The 26,756-nt window shown below is 38.7% G+C and overlaps 1 protein-coding gene across 8 annotated transcripts in view; it reads right to left on the bottom strand.

Annotated features, from left to right (window-relative positions):
- MBTD1 (mbt domain containing 1) overlaps positions 1 to 26,756 on the bottom strand; it is a 66,780-nt gene that overhangs the window by 35,716 nt on the left and 4,308 nt on the right. For all 8 annotated transcript variants that reach the window (XR_004384318.1, XM_032872030.1, XM_032872031.1 and 5 more), the window contains one exon: positions 5,903 to 6,104. Coding sequence is in view for 7 of the 8 variants with exons in the window: in XM_032872028.1 (XP_032727919.1) it covers positions 5,903 to 6,104 (202 nt within the window). In the remaining variant the exon portion in view is untranslated. The remainder of the gene's footprint in view (positions 1 to 5,902; positions 6,105 to 26,756) is intronic.

Here is a 26,756-nt window from a genome sequence, read left to right as displayed (position 1 = left end):
TTGTTGCCTTTGTCAATAATTAGTTGATTGATAATCAGTATTTCAATCAAAACCTGCATTCCCGTGTTCACCGCAGCATAAGTCACAAAAGCCAAGATAATGAAAACATTTACATGTACTCTGATAGATGGAGATATAAAATGTGGTGTGTAAATATATATACACACACACACATATAAAATACTATTCATTCACAAAAAAAGAAGAAAATTCTACCATTTATGACAACAGGGTTAAACCTGGAGGGCATATGCTAAATGAAATCATGTATGGGATTATTTACACGTGGAATCCTTTAAAAAAAAAAAAAAAAAGGCCGATTTCATAGAAATAGAAAACAGGATGGTGATTGCCAGCCTCTGGGGGGTTGGTGACATGTAGGTTAAAGGGTACAAAGTTTCAATTATAAGAACAGTAAATTGTGAAGATCTAACATACAGCATGGTAAGTGTAGTTAATAATACTGTACTGCGGGGATGCCTTTTGGTTGAGTGTCTGTCTGCCTTTGGCTCAGGTGATAATCCCAGGGTCCTGGGATCCAGTCCCACATGTGGCTCCTTGCTCGGCAAGGAACCTGCTTCTCTCTTTGCCTGCGGCTCACCCTTGCTTGTGCACGCTCTCTCTGGCAAATAAAAAAAATCTTAAAAAAAAAAATACTGTACTGCATACTGGAAAGTTGCTGGGAGTAGATATCATGTTCTTTTCCACTACCCTACACACAGAAGAAGAACTATATGAAGTGATGGATAGGTTACTTACCTTGATCTTGGTAATCATTCCACAACATGTATGTATGTGTGTGTGTAAATACAGAATCATCATGTTGCACATGTTAAATACATACAACCATATTTGTCATTTATTCCTCAAAAGAGGGGGGAAAAAAAAAACAAACCCAGAGGGGCGCCTGGGTGGCTCAGTGGGTTAAGCCGCTGCCTTCGGCTCAGGTCATGATCTCGGAGTCCTGGGATCGAGCCCCTCGTCGGGCTCTCTGCTCAGCAGGGAGCCTGCTTCCTCCTCTCTGCCTGCCTCTCTGCCTGCTTGTGATCTCTCTATCAAATAAATAAATAAAATCTTTAAAAAAAAAAAAAACAAACCCAGAAAGTAACACAGCAAACAAATGCCTGAGTGGGTTTAAATCTCCACCCAGTTAAACTGGAGGGAGCTGAAGTTGCATCAGTACTTAAAAATCTCTTGTGAAATCATGAAAGAAAGATAAGGTACCACAGGATTAGAGATGAAGAAAGCATGTTTAAAGAGAGAAAAAACGGAATGGTTCTCTGTTGAAAAAATTATAGAACAGATAAGTAAAAAGGTCTGTGACCATCTAGATAAAGAAGTAGTGATCCCAAGGGACAGTGAATCTTTGTCAAGAATTCTACATATCCAACTATGATTCCCAGGACGAGTCAGTAAGCACCACCAAGGCAGGCGCTATTCTGTATTGTTTCTCTCTGCATCTCTAGTATTTAAAACAGACCTGGACACATAAAGTCTCAATAAGTCTTATTTCCTTTTGTGATACTAGTATTGGACTGGTAAAACTAAACCATGGCAAGAGTATAGAGTTGACCCTTGAACAACATGGGTTTGAACTACGTGGGTCCATCTGTATGTGGATTTTTTTCAATAAATATGGTACTGTAAATGTATCTTCTCCTTCTTATGGCTGTCCTAAAAATCTTTAGAGAAGCTTACTTTTTTGTAGGAATACATTATATAATGTAAAAAACATACAAAACATGTTAGTCGACTGTTAAAGTTATCAGTAAGGCTTCTGGTCAACAGTAGGCTATTAGTAATTAAGTTTTTGGGGAGTCAAAGGTTACACACATATTTGACTGTGTGAGGGATTGGCACTCCTAACCCGTGTTGTTCGAGGGTCAACTTATGTATTAATAGTTTTTTTTTTTTTTTAAGAGTTAACACATTTAGGGGCGCCTGGGTAGCTCAGTAAGTTAAGCGTCTGCCTTTGGCTCAGGTCATGATCCCAGGGTCCTGGGATCGAGCCCCACGTTTGGGCTCCCTGCTCAGTGGGAAGCCTGCTTCACCCTCTCCCTCTCCCTGCTGCTCTGCCTACTTGCACTATCTCTGTCAAAAACAAAACAAAACAAAACCCAACTTAAAAAGAGAAGAAAAAGAGTTAACACTTTGATAAAATCTCAGGCAGCTTTGTCAATAGTGACCAAGAAATTTAAGGTGAAGTAGAAGACATCCAGGTAGGTTTTAACTGACCACATGACCATACCTAGTTAGTTGGTCCTGATAAATGACAGGAAGTTTTTTTTTTTTTTTAAAGATTTTATTTTTAAGTAATCTCTATACCCAATGTGGGACATGAACCCACAACCCCAAGATCAGAGGTTGCATGCTCTACCGACTGAGGCAGCCAGGCAACCCCAATTTTTAAAAAGTTTTATTTATTTATTTTTTAGTAATCTCTACGCTCAACATGGAGCTCAAACTCATGGCGGCCCTGAGATGAAGAGTCACATGCTTTTCCAAGTGAGTCGGCCAGGTGCCCCAGTGATGGGAAATTTTTTGATACGGCCTACCTCTCTGTACCAGGCTCTGTGTTGTTCAACTTTTTAATTGAAAGACTAGAATATGACCTATAGGGCATTATCATCAAATCTGCAAATGGCACAAAACTAGAATATTATACAACACAACCTTCAACATTAAATGACAGAATCAGAAATAAAAAATTTCTAAAAAGACCAAAATTTAGTAAGAAACAGGTTTTGTGAAATTATTTATTTATTTATTTAGGAGTGGGGAGGGGGTGAGAGAATCTTTTTTAAATTTTTTAATTTTTATTTATTTATTTTTAAAGATTTTATTTATTTGACAGAGAGAGAGATCACAAGTGGGCAGAGACGCAGGCAGAGAGAGAGAGGGGAGGAAGCAGGCTCCCTGCTGATCAGAGAGCCCGATGTGGGACTCGATCCCAGGACCCTGAGATCATGACCTGAGCTGAAGGCAGAGGCTTAACCCACTGAGCCACCCAGGCCCCTAGGGTGAGAGAATCTTAAGCAGGCTTGACTCTGAGCTGGATCTCATGACCTGAGCAGAAATCAACAGTCAGATGCTTAACTAACTGAGCCACCCGGTTGCTCCCAGAATAATTTTAAAGTCTTAAGCCTTGGATTTAAAATATCAACTGCAGGGGCACCTGGATGGTTCAACTGGTTAAGCAGCTGCCTTCGACTCAGGTCACAATCCCAGGGTCCTGAGAATTAACCCAGTGGCGTGCCCCCAGCTCAGTGGGGCATCTGCTTCTCCCCTTTCCCCTGACTTGGGCGTGCATGTGTGCTCCCTTTCTCAAATAAATAAATAAAATCTTAAAAAAGAAAAAAAAAATCAACTGTAGCTGGAAAGGGGTTAGAAGGTTTGTCTCAAAAGGAAAGCCCCCAGAAACTTTTCTGTTTCCAAACCCAGAGCCTGTCCTTTGGGGACTGAGGAAGTGCCTCATTCTTACCAGATATCCTGCCACACTCAGAGAGAGGTCTCCGAGGACCAGCACAGTGTGCAGCTCATCCAGTATCCAAAGGGGAAAACTCTGCAGATATACTTGCTGCCCATCATCCTGATGGACAGGCCTGCGGAGGTCAGCGCCAGTCTTTTGCCCTTAGACCCATGGCGAGGCCTCGGAACCTGGCTTTTGGCAGCTGAGGTTCTGACAGTTATTTAAGCTCTGATCACTGCTACTCTGCTTCCCTTTATCAAGAGAGCCATTAAGAGAAATGTGAAACTAATTTCACTACAGCCTCAACCTGGGAGTAAGTTTGAAATCATTCCTGGGTCCTCTTCAGGCCCTGAATCATTCCTCAATTTTAAAATCAGGATGGTATCATGGCGGACTCACTTCAGAATCTAAGTGGTATCAAACAAGGCTGGATCCTATTCCCATTCGGTGTTCTCAGGCATCTCTGGTGTATGCAGCCCCAGATGGGGCTTTTGGGGATACTTCCCTTACCCCTGCCTTCAGGCCACTCTGCCTAGCAGGTAACCACAGCTCAACTGTACAGACAGAAAAACAGGCTCACTGGGTTAGAACCCTGCCCAAGGCCAAAAATTTAACTCCAAATCTGCTTAATCTACCTTCTTTCCCCTGTGCCTAAGTCTTTGTGATGTCCTTGGAGATGACCTTGTCTGGCTCCCAAATGAAGTGTGAGTGTGTCCCTTAGCTTTTGCCAATATGAAGCCTTTTTGCTGACAGCAAGTATCAGAAGCCTGTGGGAGGCCCTCAGTGAGCACTGACTGATTTAAAAATATGTTTTCAGGCACTGCAGGACACAAAATGGTTGTATTTCCAGGTCTTTCATCTCTCAGTGATGTTTCTTGTGGTTAGTCGCCTATGTGTCTGCCATAATTGAATGGCCCAGCATTATTCCTTCAAAGTCCTACCTCCCAACCTTTGCTAGTATAGTTCCCTCCTTTCACAGGCTTCTCCCACGCCTTCTACCTTTGTCCTTCAAAGCTGGCTCAAAGGCTGCCTGCCCTGTGAAGCCTTCTCTGGTTGGACCCAGTGAAGATTCAGCATGCCTTTCATGCTCCCATAGCCCTTGCTTGTGCCTTTCCTAAAAGTATATTCAAATTAGCCTCATACCATTTATTGAAAAACAGAAAGCTGCGGTCCCTGGCTGGCTCAGTGGTGGAGCATGTAACTCTTGATCTTGGGGTTCTAAATTCAAGCCCCATGCTGGATGGAGAGATTACTTCAAAATCTAAAAAAAAAAAAGTTAACTGTAAATGCACAAAACTGGTTTAATTGGTTTACTGGTCAAGTTGTAGAAAAGATGAAAGAGTTTCAGCTATATGCAAAATCAGTGCTACTTTAAAAAAAACTAGAGCAGGGGCCCCTGGGTGGCTCAGTGGGTTGAAGCCTCTGCCTTTGGCTCAGGTCATGGTCTCAGTGTCCTGGGATCGAGCCCCTCATCGGGCTCTCTGCTTGGCAGGGAGCTTGCTTCCTCCTTTCTCTCTGCCTGCCTCTCTGCCTACTTGTGATCTCTCTCTCTGTGTCAAATAAATAAATAAAATCTTAAAAAAAAAAAAAAAAAGCTAGAGCAATTCAGGGGCATGAGTGGAAACACAGTCCCGAGAAAGGGAGATGAAGGCAGAACTACCTTCTGTCCTAATTACATAGGTGACCAAACATTTGCTTGAGGTGCTTTCTAGGGTAGAGGACTTTTAATCCTAAAAAGAGGACAGTCTCAGGCAAGGCAGGACAGGCTGTCACCCCATTACCACTAATTCAAAGTATGCCTAGAAGATGGTGAGCAGGACATACCGATGAATTAAAATACACTGTAATATTATGAGAAATCACTGAAGCAACTAGAGTTACTCAGAGTGTTCTAGTGGGAAGGGAGACCACTATAACAAGGATTAGAATTATTCTGTGTAGCTCTAAAAGGCAAAATTAAGACTCAACAACAAAATCCAGAGCATGGATAATTTTGGTGCAATATAACGGATATTCTGGTAATCACAGATACCGTATCAATGGAAGTGTTAACAGAAAACATCCCATGAAGAATTTCTGTAGAGAAGCAAGACTCTACCCTGCAAGCGTCTGTTAACTCTACAAGCCTGTGATCCTACACACTTTCAGTTACATGGGGATTTACTATCTGATGACTGAATTCATGTCCACATTATGTTTCTCAGTAGCCTTTTGTTTTTATTTTGTTCTCCTTGCCTTCCGCCAGAATACGGCAGGTAGGCAAGATAAAGAGTTCAAACCGAAATCTAGGATCTCATCTCCCAACTGTAAGCCTCAGACTGTGTTTCTTTTTTCCTTAAAAAATTCTAAGGAAGGGAAATGACAGAAGAAATCAAACTAGAACATAACCTCCATCATGAAGCTGAGTAACAGTGGAAGGCTGGAAATACTCACCCATGCCAGATTTACCATCGGGGTACGTGTACACTTGTCCATTGTTTTTGATAATTGGGAGGTTCGAAGGTAAAGGAGCAACTTCTTCTTCACTCTCCTCAGAGCTGGAACTGCTACTCGTGTCCTCACTGCAGCTATCATAACCGTCAAACATCCCGAATGAGTCTCTCCTTTTCCTTTCAGAGCGTGAAGAATGTTCGGTCTTGAAAGTAGAAGAAATCAATGATCCATGACACAGAATGAATACGCCCCCAACCCCCTCAATTAACTTAGTTCAAATTGTAGTAAGTGGTATCTGAAAAATGAAGATCTAGCCCCCAGAAATGATAATTTTATTTTGTAATGAAACGCTTGTTTCAAAAACAGAGGCTTCCCTTTCTATAAGGTGCAACTTCATCAGCTACCACGTTAGCGAACAAGAATGTCAATGGTGACAGCAAGAACGCTGAGTAGGATCAGAAGATCACCACGTAATTAAAGCTTTGCCATAAACTAGGTGGGTCACTTCTCTATAAAAAAGAGTAGGTTAGGGGCGCCTGGGTGGCTCAGTGGGTTAAGCCTCCGCCTTTGGCTCGGGTTGTGATCTCAGGGACCTGGGATGGAGCCCCGCATTGGGCTCTCTGCTCGGCGGGGAGCCTGCTTCCCCCTCTCTCTCTGCCTGCCTCTCTACCTATTTGTGATCTCTGTCTGTCAAATAAATAAATTAAAAAAAAAACAAACTTAAAAAAAAAAGAGTAGGTTAGATGGTTTGTCTTTTTTTTTAAATTGTGGTGAAATATACGTAATAAACAGATAAATGATTTCTCAATTTGCCTTTCAGCTCTGAAACTGTAGATATCTACAATAATACAATAATACACCGCAAAACTTTGAGATTAGTGAGAAGAAAGTAGAAAGAAAACAGGAAAATAAAGAGAAACAAAATCTTCAGGAAACAATAATCTATAAGGAAATAGGAGCAATACAGGGAACAAAAAGAAAACTTCAAAAAAAATGACATAAATATACACAGTGAGTTACAACTAGAGGGCAAAGTATCAACCAATCTTTAAAGTCTGGCACCCATCCTTATTCTTTTGCTTCATTTAGTATTTTTTGGGTATCATTTTACACTTCTTGCTCAATTTCTTTCCAGGTCTGGTTTAACTTCCTACCATGACCAATAACCAAGCTGAAATCTGTTATTCAAAGCCTGACAAAAATAAAATCAAGGAAATGCATCTTTTAGTTTGAGATACTGAGCTACTGAGCAATTATTTTTAGGTACGCAGGTATGGGAAACTGATTTTCCCATGTATCAGGTATAACTATGAAAGTGACACAATCCGTTTCTAAATCCACACAATGGAACTATTTTATACCCAAATGAATACTTTCTTTTAAGAAGGCCCCTTCTTGGGGCGCCTGGGTGGCTCAGTGGGTTGAAGCCTCTGCCTTCGGCTCAGGTCACGATCCCAGGGTCCTGGGATGGAGCCCCGCATCGGGCTCTCCGCTCAGCGGGAGGCCTGCCTCCACCTCCTCTTTCTCTCTCTGCCTACTTGTGATCTCTGTCAAATAAATAAATAAAATCTTAAAAAAAAAAAAAAAAAAGGAAGGCCCCTTCTTCTTAAAGTATCCTTCTTTTAGAACTCTCTTTTAGATCTGGTTTTAAGAAGAAAACCGTATTGTATGTGGCTACTTTGTAATTCCATTTCCCTCAACAGTTTTCCCTAGCTTGACTACCTAACAGAATAACTTCCAGGTATTTAAAAAAAAAAAAAAAATGTATTTTCAAAGAATCAAAATCTGCTACCACCAGATTTCAAGAGTAAGATTCTGAGGGTAATGCCAAAAGAAAGTCTAGCCACATTTTGAACTGATAAGGTGGTAAGGAATGGGATAATCCTTGTTAGAGTGAGGGGTGGTGCTAACAGCACAGAATTCGGATAGCCCTAGGTTTGGGTCGTGGCTCTGCCATTCATTGGCTGTGAACTCAGCTGTGAAACAAGTTTTAAGCTTCTTTCCCTATTCACTGAACATGCAACAACTGTTTATCAAGCATTTGTGTGTCTCACAGTGGCAGAAGCTAAAGACAGAGTAATGTAATAAAGCATACAAGACTCACGCTTTTTACACGGGCTACCAGTCTACTGGCAGGGGGGAATCCAAGCAAGGCCACGTGAAGTCAGAGTCAAACTGAGGCAGGAGTGGTCAGCTAAGATTCAGGGGTGAGGAAAGGCCTTGGTGAGATAAGACCCTGATGCCAAAAAAGGCAGTCAATTGAATATTTGGTGCTGGAATATTCTAGGCAAAGAACAAGAACAAGGTTGGAACATATGTGGCACACTGAAAGGCCAGTGTGGCTGGTGCTGTGTGAGAGGTCTACGAGATGGGGTTGCAGGAGGATATAGAGGCCACATCATGAGAACCCTTGAAGGCCAGGGCAAGAAGTGATACATTCTTTTTTCCTGAGGGGAATGGAAAGACATTATGAAATATTTATCACAGTGTCTGGAATGCACACTTAATAAACACTGGCTAGAATTTTAAGTTCTAGTAGATTCATATGGCTCACATCCATGCAGAGATGATCTTTTATACCCATTTTCCAGCCAGCCCAGTTAGCAGCTAATGCATATTTACTGACCCCTAAATGTCAGTGCAGAGTATCTTATTCGGACTCTACTTGCCAGCGAATATAACCTTGTCGTTTCAGGGGGTCAACAATGATAAACATTTCGGTTTCAACATTACAGGCTGTTAACGTAAAAAAAAAAAAAAAGTATTAAAAAAAAGTATTACGCTCAAATACATTTAGAAAATTTTTCTTATTTCATGGCCTCTTTATTTATTTATTTATTTATTTATTTATTTATTACAAGATTATTTATTTATTTATTTGACAGAGATCACAAGCAGGCAGAGAAAGAGGAGGAAGCAGGCTCCCTGCTGAGCAGAGAGCCCAATGCGGGGCTCGATCCCAGGACCCTGGGACCATGACCTGAGCCGAAGGCAGAGCCTTAACCCACTGAGCCACCCAGGCGCCCCTCAAGGCCTCTTTAAACCTTTAATATACTTATGAACATCATGGTAATTTAAGAGGGATATAGAATATGCAGTCTTTTCTGTAGTTCCAGCACACAAAGAAAATGATCAACTGTACAATGCAAGGGTTATAAGCCCCTGAATGTACCTAGTCTGAGGCCTCTGACTATATCCCAAGCACTGCAGGGATGAATTAACTTGACAAATCCAGGACACACTAGGTGGGGAGCTACATTCTACTTGGGAAGTGGTGTTCCTTCAGTATTTTTTTCTTAGATTAGGAAAGAATACTAATGAACTATACATATGAGCTATAATCAACTTACTCTATGTTAAACTTACCATTTACTGCACGGGAACTTAATTGGAAACCCCCGAGTGAGACCAAAATCCCTAAGGAGGCTGCGACTTCAATGAAAGGGTAGGTAGGGAAAAAAAAAATCTGACTACATGCAAAAGAGGACCTACAAGTGAGTCTTTTCTGCCCATGTTCTGGGTGGAGAGGCTACTCTGGGACTTTATAATCACAAGCCTGCTCTCCTGTACCTCTGAGGATATAACTTACACTACCCTAGATGGTCAGGGAATCCCCAGCTCAGGACATTAGTTTCAGGCCACTAGTGCCCCAGGAAACCCAGCAAAAGCATCCTGAATCATTTCAAGAAACAATCACCTACAATTCAGGCCTTTTAGCACTCCCACAGATTTGACCAAGTATGAGTACACAATCAAGAATCCAACCTATAATAAGCAATCCATCACAAGTGTCAGTAGAAATAGATTAGGAATCCCAAATAGGCACGGAAATTGCTAGACAGAGTATAAAAGAACTATTCAAGAACTGTTTTTCGTTTTTTTTTAAAAAGATTTATTTACTTGACAGAGAGAGGGAGGAGGAAAGAGTGAGAGGGAGAAGAGGCTCACAGCTGAGCAGAGAGTCCAATGTGGGGGTCGATCCCAGGACCCTGGGATTATGACCTGAGCTGAAGGCAGATACTTAACTGACTGAGCCACCCAGGGGTCCCCAAAATTGTTTAAGATGAAATAAAAAGGGGCACTTGGGTGGCTTAGTCTGTTAAGTAACGGACTCTTGATTTTGGCTCAGGTCATGATCTCATGATTTGGGATGAGACCTGCATTGGGTTTCTCATTCAGCAGGGAGTCTGCTTGAGATTCTCTTTCCTCTCCCTCTGTGCCACCCCCGCCCTCCTCCCACCACACATGTGTGTGCATGCTCTCCTCTCTCTCCGAAATAAATAAATCTTGGGCGCTTGGGTGGCTCAGTTGGTTGAGCAACTGCCTTAGGCTCAGGTCATGATCCTGGAGTCTCAGGATCGAGTCCAGAATTGGGCTCCTTGCTCTGCAGGGAGTCTGCTTCTCCCTGGAACCCTCTCCCCTCTCATGATCTCTCTCTCTCTCTCAGTTAAATAAAAATCTTAGGGGCGCCTAGGTAGCTCAGTGGGTTAAAGCCTCTGCCTTCGGCTCGGGTTGTAATCCTAGGGTCCTGGGATCGAGCCCCGCATCGGGCTCTCTGCTCGGCAGGAGCCTGCTTCCCCCTCTCTTTGCCTGCTTCTCTGTCTACTTGTGATCTCTCTCTCTCTCTGTGTCAAATAAATAAATAAAATCTTAAAAAAAAATAAAAATCTTAAGAAAAAAAAGAAAGAAATCTGAAAAAAGGAAATTATTAAAAAATGAAAAGAATAAAAAGTCATCAGGCAGACCTGAAAAGAATCAAATATAACTTCTGTGAATGAAAAATATAACTGCTGTAATGAAAAAAACACCCCCCACCAAAACACCTCAATGGATAGATCAAACATGGCTAAAAAAGAAATAGGGAAATGGAAGATTAAGAAAACAACCAAAACACAGCAAAGAAAAACAGAAATACAGAAAAGAGGTTAAAAGGGCATAAAATGTAAAGATCTAATAAATGTCTAATATGAATTCTCAGAGGAGAGAATATGGAGATGTTGAATGAAAGACTGGCTGAGAATTCTGCAAAAACACTGAAAACAAATAAAACATGAGAAAAAGAAAAACACCTTTAAACAGATCATAGCACCAGTGCAAAGCACTCAAGATTTAAAGAGGGACCAATCACCGCAGTGAATCTTATTCCTTAAAAAGACCAACCTCAGGCTCATTCAGTACGATCAGCAGCTTAGTGACAGGCAAGGATCACCAATCATTTAAGAGAAGCCTCTGAGGGGCCCCTGGGTGGCTCAGTGGGTTAAGCCTCTGCCTTCAGCTCAGGTCATGATCCCGGGTCCTGGGATCGAGCCCTGCATTGGGCTCTCTGCTCAGCGGGGAGCCTGCTTCTCCCTCTCCCTCTGCCCCTGCTCGTGGGCTCTCTCGCTCACTTTCTCAAATGAATAAATAAAATCTTAAAACAAAATAAAACAGAGGCCTCTGAGAATGTGAAAGACCAAAACAAATCTTCAGGAAAAAACAACCTATAAGGCAACAGAAGCAATATAAGGAGCAGAAGACAAAACAAAACCAAACCTTCAAAAATAAAATTAATGGGGCACCTGAGTAGCTCCGTTGGTTAAACATCTGCCTTTGGCTCAGGTCATCACGATCCTGAGGTCCTGGGACACAGCCCTCCATCAGGCTCCTTCTCTGTGGGGAGTCTGCTTCTCCCTATGCCCCTCCCCCCTGCTCATGCACACGCTCTCTCATAAATAAATTAAAAAAAACTTTTAAGAAAAAAATGAAATTCTTCAGGGATGTAAGAATAGAACACCGTCAGTGAACAAAATCTTGAAATATAAAAACAGAAGGGGCAAGATAACCTCTATGTTGTACACCTGAAACCAAGGTTAACATTGTGTCAACCACATCCAATTAAAAAAATTAAAGAAAAAAAGAGAAAAGGTAATTTGGTGGAAAAAAAGATAGTCTTTTCAACAAAAGGTGCTGGACTGAATAGATTACAAAATTAAGAAAACAAAAAGAAAACCCAATTCTGATCTATACTTCACGTCATCTACAAAAATTAACTCAAAATGGATCACCGACCTAAAAGAACTGAAACTATAAAACTTCTAGGGGAAAAAAAAAAAATTGGAGAGAATCTTCATGACCTTAGGTAGGCATAAAATTTTTAGATATGACATCGGAAGTATGATACATAAATGAAAAATGCTGACAATTTGGACTTTATCAAAAGTAAAAACTGGTCCTTGAAATATACTATTAAGAGAATAAGATAAGACACAGACTGGAGAATAGTTACTTGCAAATCACATGTCTGATAAAGGATTGGTATCTAGGATATACAAAGAACTACCCAAATTCAACAACCGAAGCAGTCCAATTAAAAAAACAGGTACAACAACACAACAAACTACTCACAGATATATGGATGGTAAACAAGGTCAGGAAAAGATGCTCAAGAGCACTGGTCATTAGGAAAGTGCAAATTAAAACCATGAGACACTCTTGTACATCTATTAGATTGCCCCAAATTAAAAACAAAAACAAAAACAAAAACACCAACCCTCTATGGTCTAGGCAGCAAACAAGAACTCTCAAACACTGCAGACGGGAAGGTAAAATAGTACAAAAGTATTTTGTAAAAGAGGCAGTTTGTTAAAATGTTAAATATATGCCACTTATCACCCATTCCGTTCCTATTTACTGAAAATAAATGAAAAGATAGATCCACACACATACATGTGTCTGTGCGTGTACACACATACATGAATGGTCGTACTAGCTCAAAATTGGAAACAACCCAAATATCAACAAGCGAATGAGTAAACAAATTATGGCATATCCACATAGTGATTCCATATTGCTGCTCAGCAATAAAAAGGAATGAGTTGATACACACGACATGGATAAGTCTCAAAATAATTACAATGAGCGAAAAACCAGACAAGAGCACATGCTGTATGACTCCATTTATATAAAACTTTAGAAAATGTGAACTATTTTTGCATTTCCTTCATTTTTACTTAATGTTCTATTTCTTTTCCAAGCCTCAAATAACATTGAGTTGTCATGTCCCCTAAAGCTCCTCTTGGCTGTGACAATTTCCCAGGTTTTCCTTTCCTGGTTTTTGATGACCTGGACAGTTTTGAGGAGTCCCTGGTCAGGTATTTTGTTCAATGATCCTCTCCTGAGAGTTGTCTCATAATTTCCTCAGGATCAGGCCAGGGTGGTTTTTTGGAGAAAAGATCAGTGGTACTGAGAAGTACCCTTTTCATCAAATCATATAAGGAAACCTACTACTAACGTGATTTACCCCGGTTGGTATTGACCTTGATCACCTCTACCTGAAGCAGTATTTTTCAGGTTTTTTGTATAAAATTACTCCTAACCCCTCTACACACTATACTTTCCGGAAGCGACTTTGTGAAGTCTACACTTGTGAAGTGGGGAGTTGGGCTCCCTCTCCTTGACAGCTGTGCATCCACACAAATAATCTGGAGTTCTTCCACACAGATTTCCTTTCAGGTTTATGTGAGTTTTTCTCTCCTGTTGTACGTCTTCAGTTAACAAGGTCTCTCAGGGTAGCGGTAGCAAAGCCAGGTGATGGGATTTCCACCTGCGTCTTATCAGTGATGAGAAGTTTGAAGACCTGGTCTAGGCGTGGTCTGGTTTTCCACTGCAGCCCTACTATTTTCCCTCTTTTAATAAGCAATCTACAGGGAGATACTTAAAGTCTATACAAATACTGTTCATCCAAATTTCACTCTAGATTTAGCATCCAAAGAGGATCTTGCCCAATCTGTAACTAGATTTGCCAGCCTCAGAATTTCTTCCATATTCTCAGTTGGCATTCTTCTGTAGGGAAGATCCTTCTTTTTTCTCTTATTATGGGTATTCACTCATGGATTCCTACTTTTCAGTGCCCTATAATTCATTATAGTCCTTAGTTTTCTGGAGCTCCAACTGTTCAGATTTAGCCAATGGGAGCCCATCCAGCTGAGTCATGTCATTCTGACAAGCCTGTATCATTGTTTGAGCAACTCCCTACTTTCTGGCATAACAAGATATTCCAGGTTTATCTGACACTCATTTTCCTGTCCCAACCCTAGAATCAACCATTTCTTCAGAGAGACCCAGTTTCTTTCAGTGGGGGCTATCGGAAATAAAGATGTGGGGACTCCATATGCTCAGCACTATTGAAGTCTCTGTCTCTGGGTCCTTCAGTAGATGGAACTGGAATATATCATACATAGATATGCTATCTCAGGAAATCATGAGTTCACACTTTTAACTCCAATTCCAATCCATCCTTTAGGGCTTTCCCTTATCTTCCCACATCTGTATTTGGAGCTCTCTTCTTCCACAGTGAAAACCCTGGCTTCCACCCAAATTACACGTACTCATTCGCTCAGTCCTTCCATACATTTTAGTAGTTGCAGGATTACATCCATACTGCTGAAAAAAACAAACTTATGAGTCCAGAATTTCTTTGTAGTCCCATCTCCTTAAATTAATGGTCAGAGTATTGAGTTTTAGAGTTGCTTGGATTGTTTATTTCTCCCGCCTTTACTGTGGTTATGTTACTGATTTGAAATAAACTGAGTTTGGTTTTTAGTCTTCCCTGCCATCCTTACCGAAATAATTTCATTTCTGGGGCCTATCTAAAACACTGTTCTGCTTCCAAATATAAAGAACTATAAAAAGTTGCAACTTGGAAAAAATCTTCTGCTTCACCATCCACCTTTGCAGGCAGGTAACCAACTTTATTGCTTTCTGGTTCACCCTTCTTGTGTGTGTCTATTTTGAAAAGGTAAATAGGTGTATTTATTTCCTTATTCTTCTTTCTTACAGAAAAGGCCACACACTAAATTTCTCTGTCCTTTGCTTTTAGTAATTCAGAAATATATCCTAGAAATTGTTCCATTTCGGTGCATAGACATCTTCTCTTCATTCTTTTTTCAGCGGTACAGTACTCTGCTGTGTGTGTGTTTACTCAATCAATCTCCTTTGGACAGACAAAACATCAGTGGTTTGCTATTACAAGCATTGCCTCAATGAACAAACTTACGCATTTATGTATACATATACATTTAAAACTGCCTGAGGTATACTTTCAGAGTATATTCTTTGGGTAGAAGAGTGAATGCGCATGTAATTTATTTAGGTATTACCAAATTTTCCTCCATAGAAATTTTACCATTTTGCATTTGCATAAGCAACAATGAGATTATTTCTGCCAATGTAACAGATGAAAAATGGTATGTTAGTGTAGTTTTTTTTTTTTTAAACTTTCTACTTGGGAAGAACTTCAAACTTCTAGGGAAGTTGGACAATAGTACAATGAAATCCTGTGTACTCCACTGAGATTTGCCAATTATTAACATTTTGCCTCATTTGTTTTATTCTTCTCTCTAAATACATAGACATTTTGTTAAGCCGTTTGAGAGTAAGTTGCATAATTAATATCTATTTGTCCACCCCAAATTCAGTACGCATTTTCTAAAAATAAAATTGTTCTCTCATAACTACCACAGAGTTAACAGTTTCAAGAAATTTAACATTAATGAGATACTTTCCCCCAATTTACCATCCATAGTCCAATGGACCCAATAATGTCCTTATATAGCCTTTTTCCATTCCATCCAGGATCCCATGTCCTATTTGTGTCCTTAGCTTCCTTTAATCTGGAAGATTACTTCTGAATAATGCAGGCTCTCTCTCCACCTTCCTAATAGAATGTTTCTCATTTGATGCTCCTCCTGTTTCTGCATTAGATCAAGTTATATCCCCATAATGCTACATAAGGGAGATAACCTTCTCAGAACATTACATCCAGAGGCATAAGATGCCTATGCGGCCCTCTCCACTGGTGTTAATTTTAATCATTATTTCAAGGCGTTATCCAGTTTTCCACTGTACACTTACTATATTTCTCCTTACAACTAATAAGAAATCTTGCAGACGTATTTTAAAATGTGCAAATATTGTTTCTCATTGAAATCTCACTCTACCCCACCCCTAAAGTTAGCATCCAGTAACTCCTGCCAAACCAAACATTACTATGATGGCTACAAAATAATTTTGTAATTCTAGTACTCGTTTACCAGTCAGCACAAAATTCTTCCATCATCCTCATATATTTGCCTACCTATCTAGCTTTATTATCAGTATGAATTCACACCTCTTTTTCACCCCAATGGTTTATAATCCATCACTGTCCTCAATTATTTTGGGGCTCAAATCATCCCATATTCAGCTGTGTACTCCACTGAGTACACATGGTACTTGGATTCCCTCAAACTGGCTCCTACATCCCTGTGACATGCTCCCATCATTACTTATTAAGTGTTGACTTACTTTCTGGCATATCAAGATATTCCAGGATCATTTTCTATCTACATTGTTCAACCATTTCTCCAAGGAGCTCTCATTCTTTTCAGTGAGGAATGGTATTAAAAACCAACATGTGGTGGTGCCTGGGTGGCTCAGTGGGTTGAAGCCTCTGCCTTTGGCTCAGGTCATGATCCTAGGGTCCTGGGATTGAGCCCCACGTTGGGCTCTCTGCTCCGCGGGGAGCCTGCTTCCTCTCCTCTCTGCCTGCCTCTCTGCCTACTTGTGATCTCTCTGTGTCAAACAAATAAAATTAAAAACAACAACAACAACAAAACAACAAAAAACAAACCAACATGTGCTCAGTATTGTTTTACACAGAGCCATTTTTTATTTTCTTTTGTATGTTGATGCAATGTGTGTTCTTTTACTTTTTTTTCTTTAGGGTTTTTAGTCTCTTAGATTTTTTTTTTTTTAAGATTTTATTTATTTATTTGACAGAGATCACAAGTAGGCAGAGAGGCAGGCAGAGAGGGAGAGAGGAAGAAGCAGGATCCCCGCCGAGCAGAGAACCCGATGTGGGACTCGATCCCAGAACCCTGAGATCATGATCTGAGCCGAAGGCAGAAGCCCAACCTCCTGAGCCACCCAGGCACCCCAGTCTCTTAGATTTTTTTTTTAAAGTTCTGTGTATTTAGGAACTTTGTAATATATAGCAAGTTTTGATTTTGCTTATAAAGTTGTCATATAATTAATATTTTAAAAATAGTAAAATTTATCAGTATTTTATTGTAACTTGGTTTTGACTCATTGAAAACTTTTCCTTATAACCACTGTATAGAAAAAAGTTCACCCATATTTTGCTATCTGTACATTTTTTTTAATATGTAGACCTCTGATCCACTTGGGAGTTTATTCTTATGCATGATGTGAAGAACTGACCTACGTCATCTTTTCCTAAGTGGCTGTCTAATGCTGCCACGTTATTAAAATGTCCCTTTTGGGGGCGCCTTCGTGGCTCAGTGGGTTAAAGCCTCTGCCTTCAGCTCAGGTCATGATCCTCAGGGTCCTGGGATGGAGCCCCGCATCCGGCTCTCTGCTCAGCAGGGAGCCTGCTTCCCCTTCTCTCTCTGCCTGCCTCTCTGCCTACTTGTGATCTCTGTCAAAATAAATGAATAAAATCTTTGGGAAAAAAAAACATGTCCCTTTTGTTTTAGTGATTTGAAATACCACTTCAATAAAGCATTAGGTTTCCATATGTAGCTGTGTCCGTATCTGGACTTAACAGTGTTTTACTGGTCTATTCATGTGCCAGTATCTTGCTTTTCAAATTATAGAGGCTTCCTAATATATTTCGATATTTGGTAGGGCTATACTCCACTCAGAGATCTCCCCGCTTAATGTTTTGATATTCTTGCATGTTTATTTTTCCAAATGAACTCCAGTACTAAGTAGTTTAGTTCTACACCAAAAATCATTGATATTATTAGGATCTCATTAAATTTATTAACTCAGGAAGAAAGTGACCTCATGTGGTTGAGGTCTTAACCAAAAACAAGGAATGTTTCCCCAATTGTATACTGTGTCTTTAAGAAATGTTTTACAGTTTGCTTTATGTAGATTTTCATTGTTAAAACCAAATTCTTAGGAATTTTTTTTTTTTTGCTTTATAAAAGCAATTTTCTCTCATTATATTGTGTAACTGGTTACTGAGTACATGAAGATTTATTTTATAACCTTCAATCTTGCTAAATTACTTTGAAATAGTTTTGTCATTGATTTTCCAGGGCTTTCCAGATGAACTATCATGCCATCTGCAAAGAGACTTTTATTTCTTTTCCCATTACTATGCCTACAATTGTTTTCTCTTTCCTAGCTGCACTTTTTTCTTATCTGCAGTACAATGTTATATACCAGAGACAATGCACATCCTTACTTTGTTTCTGCCTTTAGTGTTTATCTTAAGATGCTGGCCTTAGGATTTAGGTAAATGTATGCATATATGTGCATGTGTATTTATGAAAATCATGTTAAGGATCTATCCATTCCCATTTTTTTAAAGGAATAGGTGCTGAATTTTGCCACAGACTTTTTCAGCAACTATAAAGAGAATGATTTTTCTCCTTAAATCCATTTATATGGTGAACTGTATCAAGTATTCCAAATACTGAATCATCCTTGTACTCCTACTATAAACCTCACTTCATCATGATATATTTTCTTGATGTAGTGTTAAAGATTGCACAATATTTAGGATACTGCATTGATATTCATAAACAGATCTCTAATTTTCATTTTTTGTACCATCTTTAACAGGTTTAGAAATTGCTATTACTCTTGCTTCATAAAAATTGGAAAGTCTGTAAAAAAGAAAATTGAAAGTTTTTCTTCATTTTCTATGTTGTGAAGTAACTGATGTAGTGTTTGGAATGTATGGTCTCTAAAGGTTTTACAGAATTCCTTTGTGAAATCACATAGGTTTGGTGTTTTGTGGGCTAGCTCCTTGATAAATGTTTCTTCCATTAAGTTGAAAATAATATTTTATAAAATCTCTAGTGAGGTTTTCTTAAACTGTATTTTCCTAAGAATCCATTTCATCTAAGTTTCCAAATTTATTTCCCTAAGTGTATAAAATGGTTGCGTATGATTTTCTCAATTTCTTATCAAGTTCTTTTTCCTTTGTCATTTATTTTGCATATTTTGTGCTTTCTCTTCCTCCTTGATTAAACTAGCCAGTAGCTTACCAGTTTTGTGGATATCCCCCTAAAGGTCCAGGACTGATTCATCAATCTGGTGTACAGTTTTTCTGTTAAGTCATATATTTCTAATTTTATCTTTAGTTTTCTGTGTTGTTGTTGGGTTTTTTTTTCCTTTGGTTTACTTTGTTCTTTTTTCATTTCTGAGTTGGGATTTATTAATTAATATTATTACTATTACTTTTACTGTGATAAAGTAACCAGATTAGGTCCAAGATGGAGTTGCTCAGGCTAAGCCACCTCAGCAAACCAAGAATTTAGTACCGAAGTTTCTATATGCCTCTCTCCCTGAAAAGGCAGGCTTTGGTAAATTATCAGTGAGTACCCGCTCAGCATACAGTGCCTGACCTAGGTCCAAGACTTCCCTTTGCTCCAATAAGAAAAGCAACCCAGCTTTAACCAATTAGCAAATACCCAGTGTACTTCCTTGTTCCCACTCAACTTGGGTCTATAAAAATATCTGCTAGATTGGATGTTGCACAACTTATTAATGACCGAATAAAGTAAGATTTTAAAAATTTACTTGAATTTTATTCTTTTTTTTTTTTTTTAAAGATTTTATTTATTTGTCAGAGAGAGAGGGAGAGGGAGAGCGAGCAAGCACAGGCAGACAGAATGGCAGGCAGAGGCAGAGGGAGAAGCAGGCTCCCTGCAGAGCAAGGAGCCCGATGCGGGACTCGATCCCAGGACGCTGGGATCATGACCTGAGCCGAAGGCAGCTGCTTAACCAACTGAGCCACCCAGGCGTCCCTTGAATTTTATTCTTTAACAAACATTTAGGACTATGAATTTCCCTCTGCTCATTATTTTCAATGTATGCCACAGATTCTTATATGTAGTATTTTCATTATCATAATTTTTTAGGAACTCTGTAATTTGTTTATATTCCCCCTTTACCCAAGGGTTTTTTTTTTTTTTAAATGAAGCATCATTTCGAATGTGTATTGAGATGGAGAAGTTATCTGTCACTCTAAAAAGCACCCTCATGTCCTTTCCCATCTTCCTCCTCCCCCAGAAGTTCTAGTACTATGGGTTAATTTGGCATACATTTAAATGGAATAAAAGGCTACAGACATTTTTATATCTAATTTTGCTCATACAGCATAATATTTTTGAGATTTATCCATATTATCATATGTATGAATGGTTCATTGCTTTTTACTGCTAATATTGCACTTTTTTAAAAATGAAGATTTTATTTATTTCAGAGAGTATGTGTGCGCACAAGCAGGGGGAATGGCAGACAAAATGAGAAGCTGAGCAAGGAGCCCAATGTCCCAGGATCCTGACTTCATGACCTGAGCCAAAGCAGACGCTTAACCAACTGAGCCACCCAGGTGTCCCGCTAATAATGCACTTCAGCAATATATTTGTTTATCCATTCTCCATCCGTATTTGACTACTCTGAATAAAGTCACTATGATCATTCTTGTACAAGGCTGGAAATTCTTGTTCAAGGTGGAAATGCCCTTTTGCTTTTTGTTTTCTTCTATGGGACCTACTGATGTTTTCTTAACAATGAAAAGACTTTTGTGAATATTTTGTGTTTAAGAGAGAGTATATTGTATTTAGGATGCTATGATAGATATACCTGAAGACGTGTCTCATTATGTTTAGATCTTTTTTATCTCTACTTTCTGTCTACCGCACCTATCTTGTGGTGAGTGGGTCAGTGTCCAATTTTTAGTCCTTTTTATTACTGGCATTTCTTTTTTTTTTTAATTTTTTTTTTTTTAAAGATTTTATTTATTTATTTGCCAGAGAGAGAGAGAGAGAGAGAGCACAGGCAGACAGAATGGCAGGCAGAGGCAGAGGGAGAAGCAGGCTCCCTGATGAGCAAGGAGCCTGATGTGGGACTCGATCCCAGGACTCTGGGATCATGACCTGAGCCGAAGGCAGCTGCTTAACCAACTGAGCCACCCAGGCGTCCCTATTACTGGCATTTCTTCTAGCTTTTGTTTTGTCAAGATTATTGCTGTGACTTAGTGCATATGTATTTTTAAGTGTTAATATCTTTGTTGTAAGTTGTGGGTTTCAGTATTACAAACTATCCTCCTTTGTTGTTTAATGCTTTTGGTTTGGCTTCTACTTTGGTTTCAGCATTGCCAATCCTGCTTTCATATTATTTCTATTTGCTTGGTTGATCTTTGTCCGTCTTTTTAACTGTTTTTAAGGGCCTCTTAAAGTTGGATTCTGATTTTGTTCCTTTTATTTTTATTGAAATATAACTGACATATAATAATAGTTTATTGGATTTTGATTTTTGAGCCAATCTGAAAATCTTTTTATTGGTGAGAGAATCCTCATTGATGTGACTGGTAGGTTTGATTTCAATTCTGTCATATTATTTTGTTATACCGTGGGCATCATGATTCTCCATGATGGTTTTCTTTGGCCTTTTAAACATTTCAGTGTTTCTAAAGGTTTGTATTTTTTTTTTTCCTAAAGCTTACCTTTAAATCTTTTATGTTTCCATATATCATTTTCCTTAGCTAATCTTTGCTTTAGGTTTCACATGAGTCCCTTGTGATAACTAATCTATAATTATTAGTCTTAGTTCTTTTCCTTTCCCCTCCCACATTTTTTAGCTGCCCTTTCTACTTTGTCTGAACCTGTAACATTTATGTACTATTCTACCTATGTCCCTACTCCTAATTTTAACCTTAATTCAAATATACATGCAATCACTATCCATCTTTTTTGCAGAAAATTTCCCACACATCTTTAGATGAAACTTATACTTCAACAGTTTCCTCAGGAAGGGCTAGTGAGTGCAGTATTCCCTGAATTCTTGGCATGTTTAAAGCTTTTTCTATTGTCTTAACCCTTGAAAAAAGCTGAGCGGATATAAAAAATCTTTGCTTAGCATTTTCTTTCCTTATGCTACTCCACTATTGTCTTGCTTTGTATGTTGCTTTTGAGAAATCGAATACCAGTCCACTTCCCCGGCCCTTTTAATGTACTTCATCTTTCGCCTGGAAGCCTGGAAAATTTTTCTGTATCTTTAAAGTCCTACAGCTTTACTAGAATGTATCCTGCAGTTTACCTTCTGGTATGAACTTCTGATGTAGAGATTCAGATCTTTATTTCCAGAAAGTTTTCTTGGATATTATGGCTTTACTCTTCTTCCTTCTTGAGAGGCAACAACTACATATTAGACTTTTTGGACCCATCTTCCACTTAAAATGTCAATTAAAAAATAATCTCATTTTCATTCTCTTGACTGTCTTCCTGCTGCTCTTCCATGTCATTTATTACATTTGCATTTGAATCTGTTTGGTATGAACCTTAAAACTTAGTCTTCAGTTCTGATATGTGTTTTTCTGAGTTTAATATACTCTGATCTTTTCCTTGTTTCTTGCTGTTTCTGTTCTTAGTTTTATATTTGACTCAAGGTTTTCTTTTTTCCCCCATACCCCAAACACTGGTTTGAGGACATTTATTTTATTTTGAGTGTTGTGTCAATTTTCTTCTGCCTTATGTTTTTTTGGGTGGGGGAGGGTAAGATTTTCGCTAGTTGAGATGTTCTGATTCACATTTTTTCCTGTAGTAGAAAAAATTCCTATGTATTCTGTCTACGTGTAGTCCCTTCATTCCTATTGCCATTCATTTCACAGTCAAGAGTTCCTGGTTCAAGAACACTCCTAAGTTGACTTTCTCTTTCTTTTTCTGAAAGAGTATTAATTTCTCCTCTTCCTTCTTTCTCCTCACTGCCATGTGTCCACCCCTTCCCTATAAAGTACTGCTTGTAACTGAAGTTACCGATTCTGGGCACTGCTAACTTTCAAGCCCCCAGCTGTGGCTAAAGCTGCAAACTACCAAATTTCAAAGCTGTGTTCAATACTTTGGACCTCAGTGGCAGATTCTCTTTTGGACGTGATATTCTGGGCTACATCGAAGTCTTGCATGGCCCTAAATTCTATCAGTGAACCTGCTAAGCCTTCTCTCTCTTCCTCTTCACGTCCACAGGATTGGGCAGAAGTTCTTGGAATCTGATTTATTTAGAGGTAATCTGAAGGTCTTGGTAACCTGTTTCTTAATAATGCTGAAGGCATGGGTGATATGTGATGAATATGCGCTCTCTGTTGGCTTTAAAGATTTACAGAAAGGTGGATGGGAAAATTGATCAGGCTGCTGCCACTGTTCTCCAAAACTGTAAGTCTACACATACGTATTTAAGTATTACTACCTTAGAAACATTGGTTTTCCCATTTTCTGAAACACTTTACCTATCATTATCAGATTCACTTTTTGTATCACCTAACAGTTTCCTAGAGTAAGTCGTCTTCATTTTCATCTAATTTGGCTCAGAAACACATTTTGCTCTATGGGAGTTTTTTCATAAATCCCATAATAGTGTCTTACTGGACTATTTTTGCTAGTGATTTGTAAAAGGTCTCTTATGATTAATATAACTAATATTTGTAGGATGCTCAGTATGTGCTAGGCACATTCTAAGCACTTAATGTATGGTAATGTATTTAAATCCTCACAACTATTTTTACTCCCATTTTATAGATGAGGAAGCAGAGGCTCAAATAAGCTAAGCAACTTGTCCGAGGTCATATAGCTAAAATGAATACTAGCAATATGAGTCAAGAAAATAATCTTAGATCTATGTTTAATTTCAACCTTTCTCTTTTTTTCCCTCTTAATTATTTTTCTGTCAGCTACCTTCTATAAGCATAGGTAATAAGGATCAAAACTATTTCAAGTAATGTGCCTTTTTGAACACTTTGCTCTTCAAAATAAAAGTGAAAAATCATGTTAGGTAACTATTTAAGATTTTGAGTAGATGCTGATGGGATGATTGGAGGACGAAAAACCTCACCTAGTATTTGGGCATGTATGGTATGGGCATATATGGACCACAGAGAAAGTCAAAATACCTAGGATTCATATGCTGAGTGATGTATGCCTAATATTTAGAATTATGGAGATATATTCTAGGTGAAAAAACTGCAAGAATTATAAGTACTTGTTTTATGAGGGCTGTATAGGGAAGAGAAAGAGACTGCTGTAAAGGATCCTGTTTGGGGGGCACTTTTAACCATTGTTTAACATTGTACTATCGAGTACATTCATTATTCTTATAAAAATAAAGGTCAATTTCTACAAAGCATAAATTACCTTCTTAAAATTCAAGATACTGATAGGAAGGAAAACTTATGCTATCTTTTTGGAATGCAATCTGACATTGTTTGTGAAATCTTTAAAAAAAAAAAAAGGAGTATGCCTTTTGACCATGTAATTCCACTTTTTCAAGTCTGCCCTTCAGAAATACTCACAGGACACAAAAATCTATATGGAAATATGTTTCTTGAAGCAATAACATAATAGTGAGAAACCGGAGGCCATCTAACCACCAGTAGGGGAATGATTAGTAACAGGCAAGATACTGAGGGCAAAAAATAAATTGCAAAATAGAAATGGTATGACTCACTTTTTATTAAAAGAAACAACGTATGCTATATACGCACAGACTAACATATCTATGTTCACATATGCATTTAGGAAGATCCTAGAAGGAACAGCTAAGCTATTAACAGGCTGACAATGGAATAAGAGGATGATTTTAACTTTTCTATGGTTTTCATTTTCTTTTTTTAAACAGTAAATGTGTAATACTTCTATAGTGAAAAAATAAAAAGGTTTTCATAGCGACAAAATGTAAGGAAGAGTCACAGTTAAATTTCACTTCCCTACTCTAATTATCACCCTGAACCTTCCACCCTATAAAATCTACAAAGGAGTTGAAAGATAAAACTTTTCTAGGAAAAATTTTACAGAAAATATTTGAGATTCTAAATGCAAGCACAAATAAATATACAACAAAGTAATAAGAGCATAATTTCAACATGAATAAACTCATCATTAAATTAATCAATCCTCCCATTATCCAAACCAATAGGGTTCAGTAGCCCACATAATTTCCCAGGATTTAGTCATGAAGTGTCCTAAATACTTGAATTTGTGAAGGTTTTATGTGTGAACTCACAAAGTTAAAACTAAGAAATTAAGGGATCTATGACAGCTGGACTCAGTACGAGCTAGAGAGCTATTTCACTCTTGCTGGTTTTCGTCATTTTACCATCAGGATGAAAAGCAGTCTGGCATGGTGATACAATTCACAGGCCTTAAGAGAAATGCTTTCCTTCTTTCCCACCTTACTATTAGGAGAATGATAAATGGTGAGGATTTGGGATTACTGGGTTTTTGTTTTCCACAAGACCAATGTGAAAGAATAAATTCATGTCAACGATACAATCAAGAGAAAACTGAAAACAGTAATATACTAAATAACTCCCTTAAAGAAACTGAAAAGTAACCAGGGAATGACAGGAGAGGACAACATTCTACACAACAGTATTCTACAGCTTAAAGCAACAGTGAGCAAAAGGAACGTTTTCTTGGATATACAAGAAATACACATTTCTGTCTGGGTTCAAGTTCTGGTTCTATCACTTATGACTCTGGATGGAACAATTACTTGGGTATCAGTTTCCCTCTCTTCTAAATAAGGAAAACATCACATACTACAACAGGAGTGATGTCTGATAAAATAACTCACATAAATGGGCTTTCAGTTTTTCAGAAAAAAACTATGAATTCTTAATTATGAACCTAAAAGCTAATTAAAAAAAAGATGACCGCATCAAAATTAAGTCTGAAAAGCAGTAGCCGAGAGGGACTTTAAGATCATCATTAGCTATCTTCTCTACCATAAATAACAGAATTTGTACTAAAGCTGGGGCTGCAGTGCAAATGCAGTCTCAGCAATCAAATGAGTTCATTTGTTAGTATGTGAACACAGCAAAAAATAAGTTAAACAGATTTGATATAACCTAAAAACACTGACCTAAGGTGATGATATTCTCTTGGTGTTTATCTTTTTTTTTTTAAGATTTTATTTATTTATTTGTCAGAGAGAGAAGGCAGAGAGGCAGGCAGAGAGAGAGGGGGAAGCAGGCTCCCCGCTGAGCAGAGAGCCCAATGTAGGGCTGGATCCCAGGACCCTGAGATCATGACCTGAGCCGAAGGCAGAGGCTTAACCCACTGAGCCACCCAGGTGTCTCTGGTGTTTATCTTTTGAAAATATATTTGGAGCTGGTCGTGTAAAAGATACATTTTCACTGGATAATAATAACCATGGGGTATTAATAATGAAAAAATTAAAAATAGGGTTAAACACATATGTGTACAGAAGGAGGTCATCTGGTGTCTAAAATAATCTGCAACCAACTAACTAAAGTTTTGAAAATTAAAAGTAAAGCAATGGGCTATATCATCCAATATATATTGAGCAATATAAACAAATCATTATGCTAAGCAATAGAAATACAACAAAGTGTTAGATTTACTACACATGTCCTCGACACAGACTACAAACTATAGCCAAATAGTTGGGGGGGAACACGAAATTACTAAATTAGGGGCACCTGGGTGGTGCAGTGGGTTAGGCCTCTGCCTTTGGCTCAGGTCATGATCTCAGGGTCCTGGGAGTGAGCCGGACATCGGGCTCTCTGCTCAGCAGGCAGCCTGCTTCCCGGCCCCCGCTCTCTGCTTGCCTCTCTGCCTACTTGTGGTATCTCTCTGTGACAATTGAATACATAAAAATATATATATATAAAAAAAAAAAAGAAATTACTAAATGAAGTGAGTTACTGTATGGGACCTATTCCATAAGAAGTAGTAACAGGTTAGTAGTGAAAAAGGGAAAAGAAAAAGGGATTTTGAGAAGACATCTTAATACTTTACAGCAGCTCACAATTTCTTATATGCTGGTTATCACATCTGATTGG

The sequence above is a fragment of the Lontra canadensis genome, unplaced genomic scaffold, assembly GCF_010015895.1.
Source record: "Lontra canadensis isolate GAN:19392208 unplaced genomic scaffold, GSC_riverotter_1.0 scaffold43, whole genome shotgun sequence".
Classification (NCBI taxonomy): domain Eukaryota; kingdom Metazoa; phylum Chordata; class Mammalia; order Carnivora; family Mustelidae; genus Lontra; species Lontra canadensis.
The sequence above is the reverse complement of the archived record's forward strand: the minus strand, read 5'-3'. Positions and strand labels throughout refer to the sequence as shown.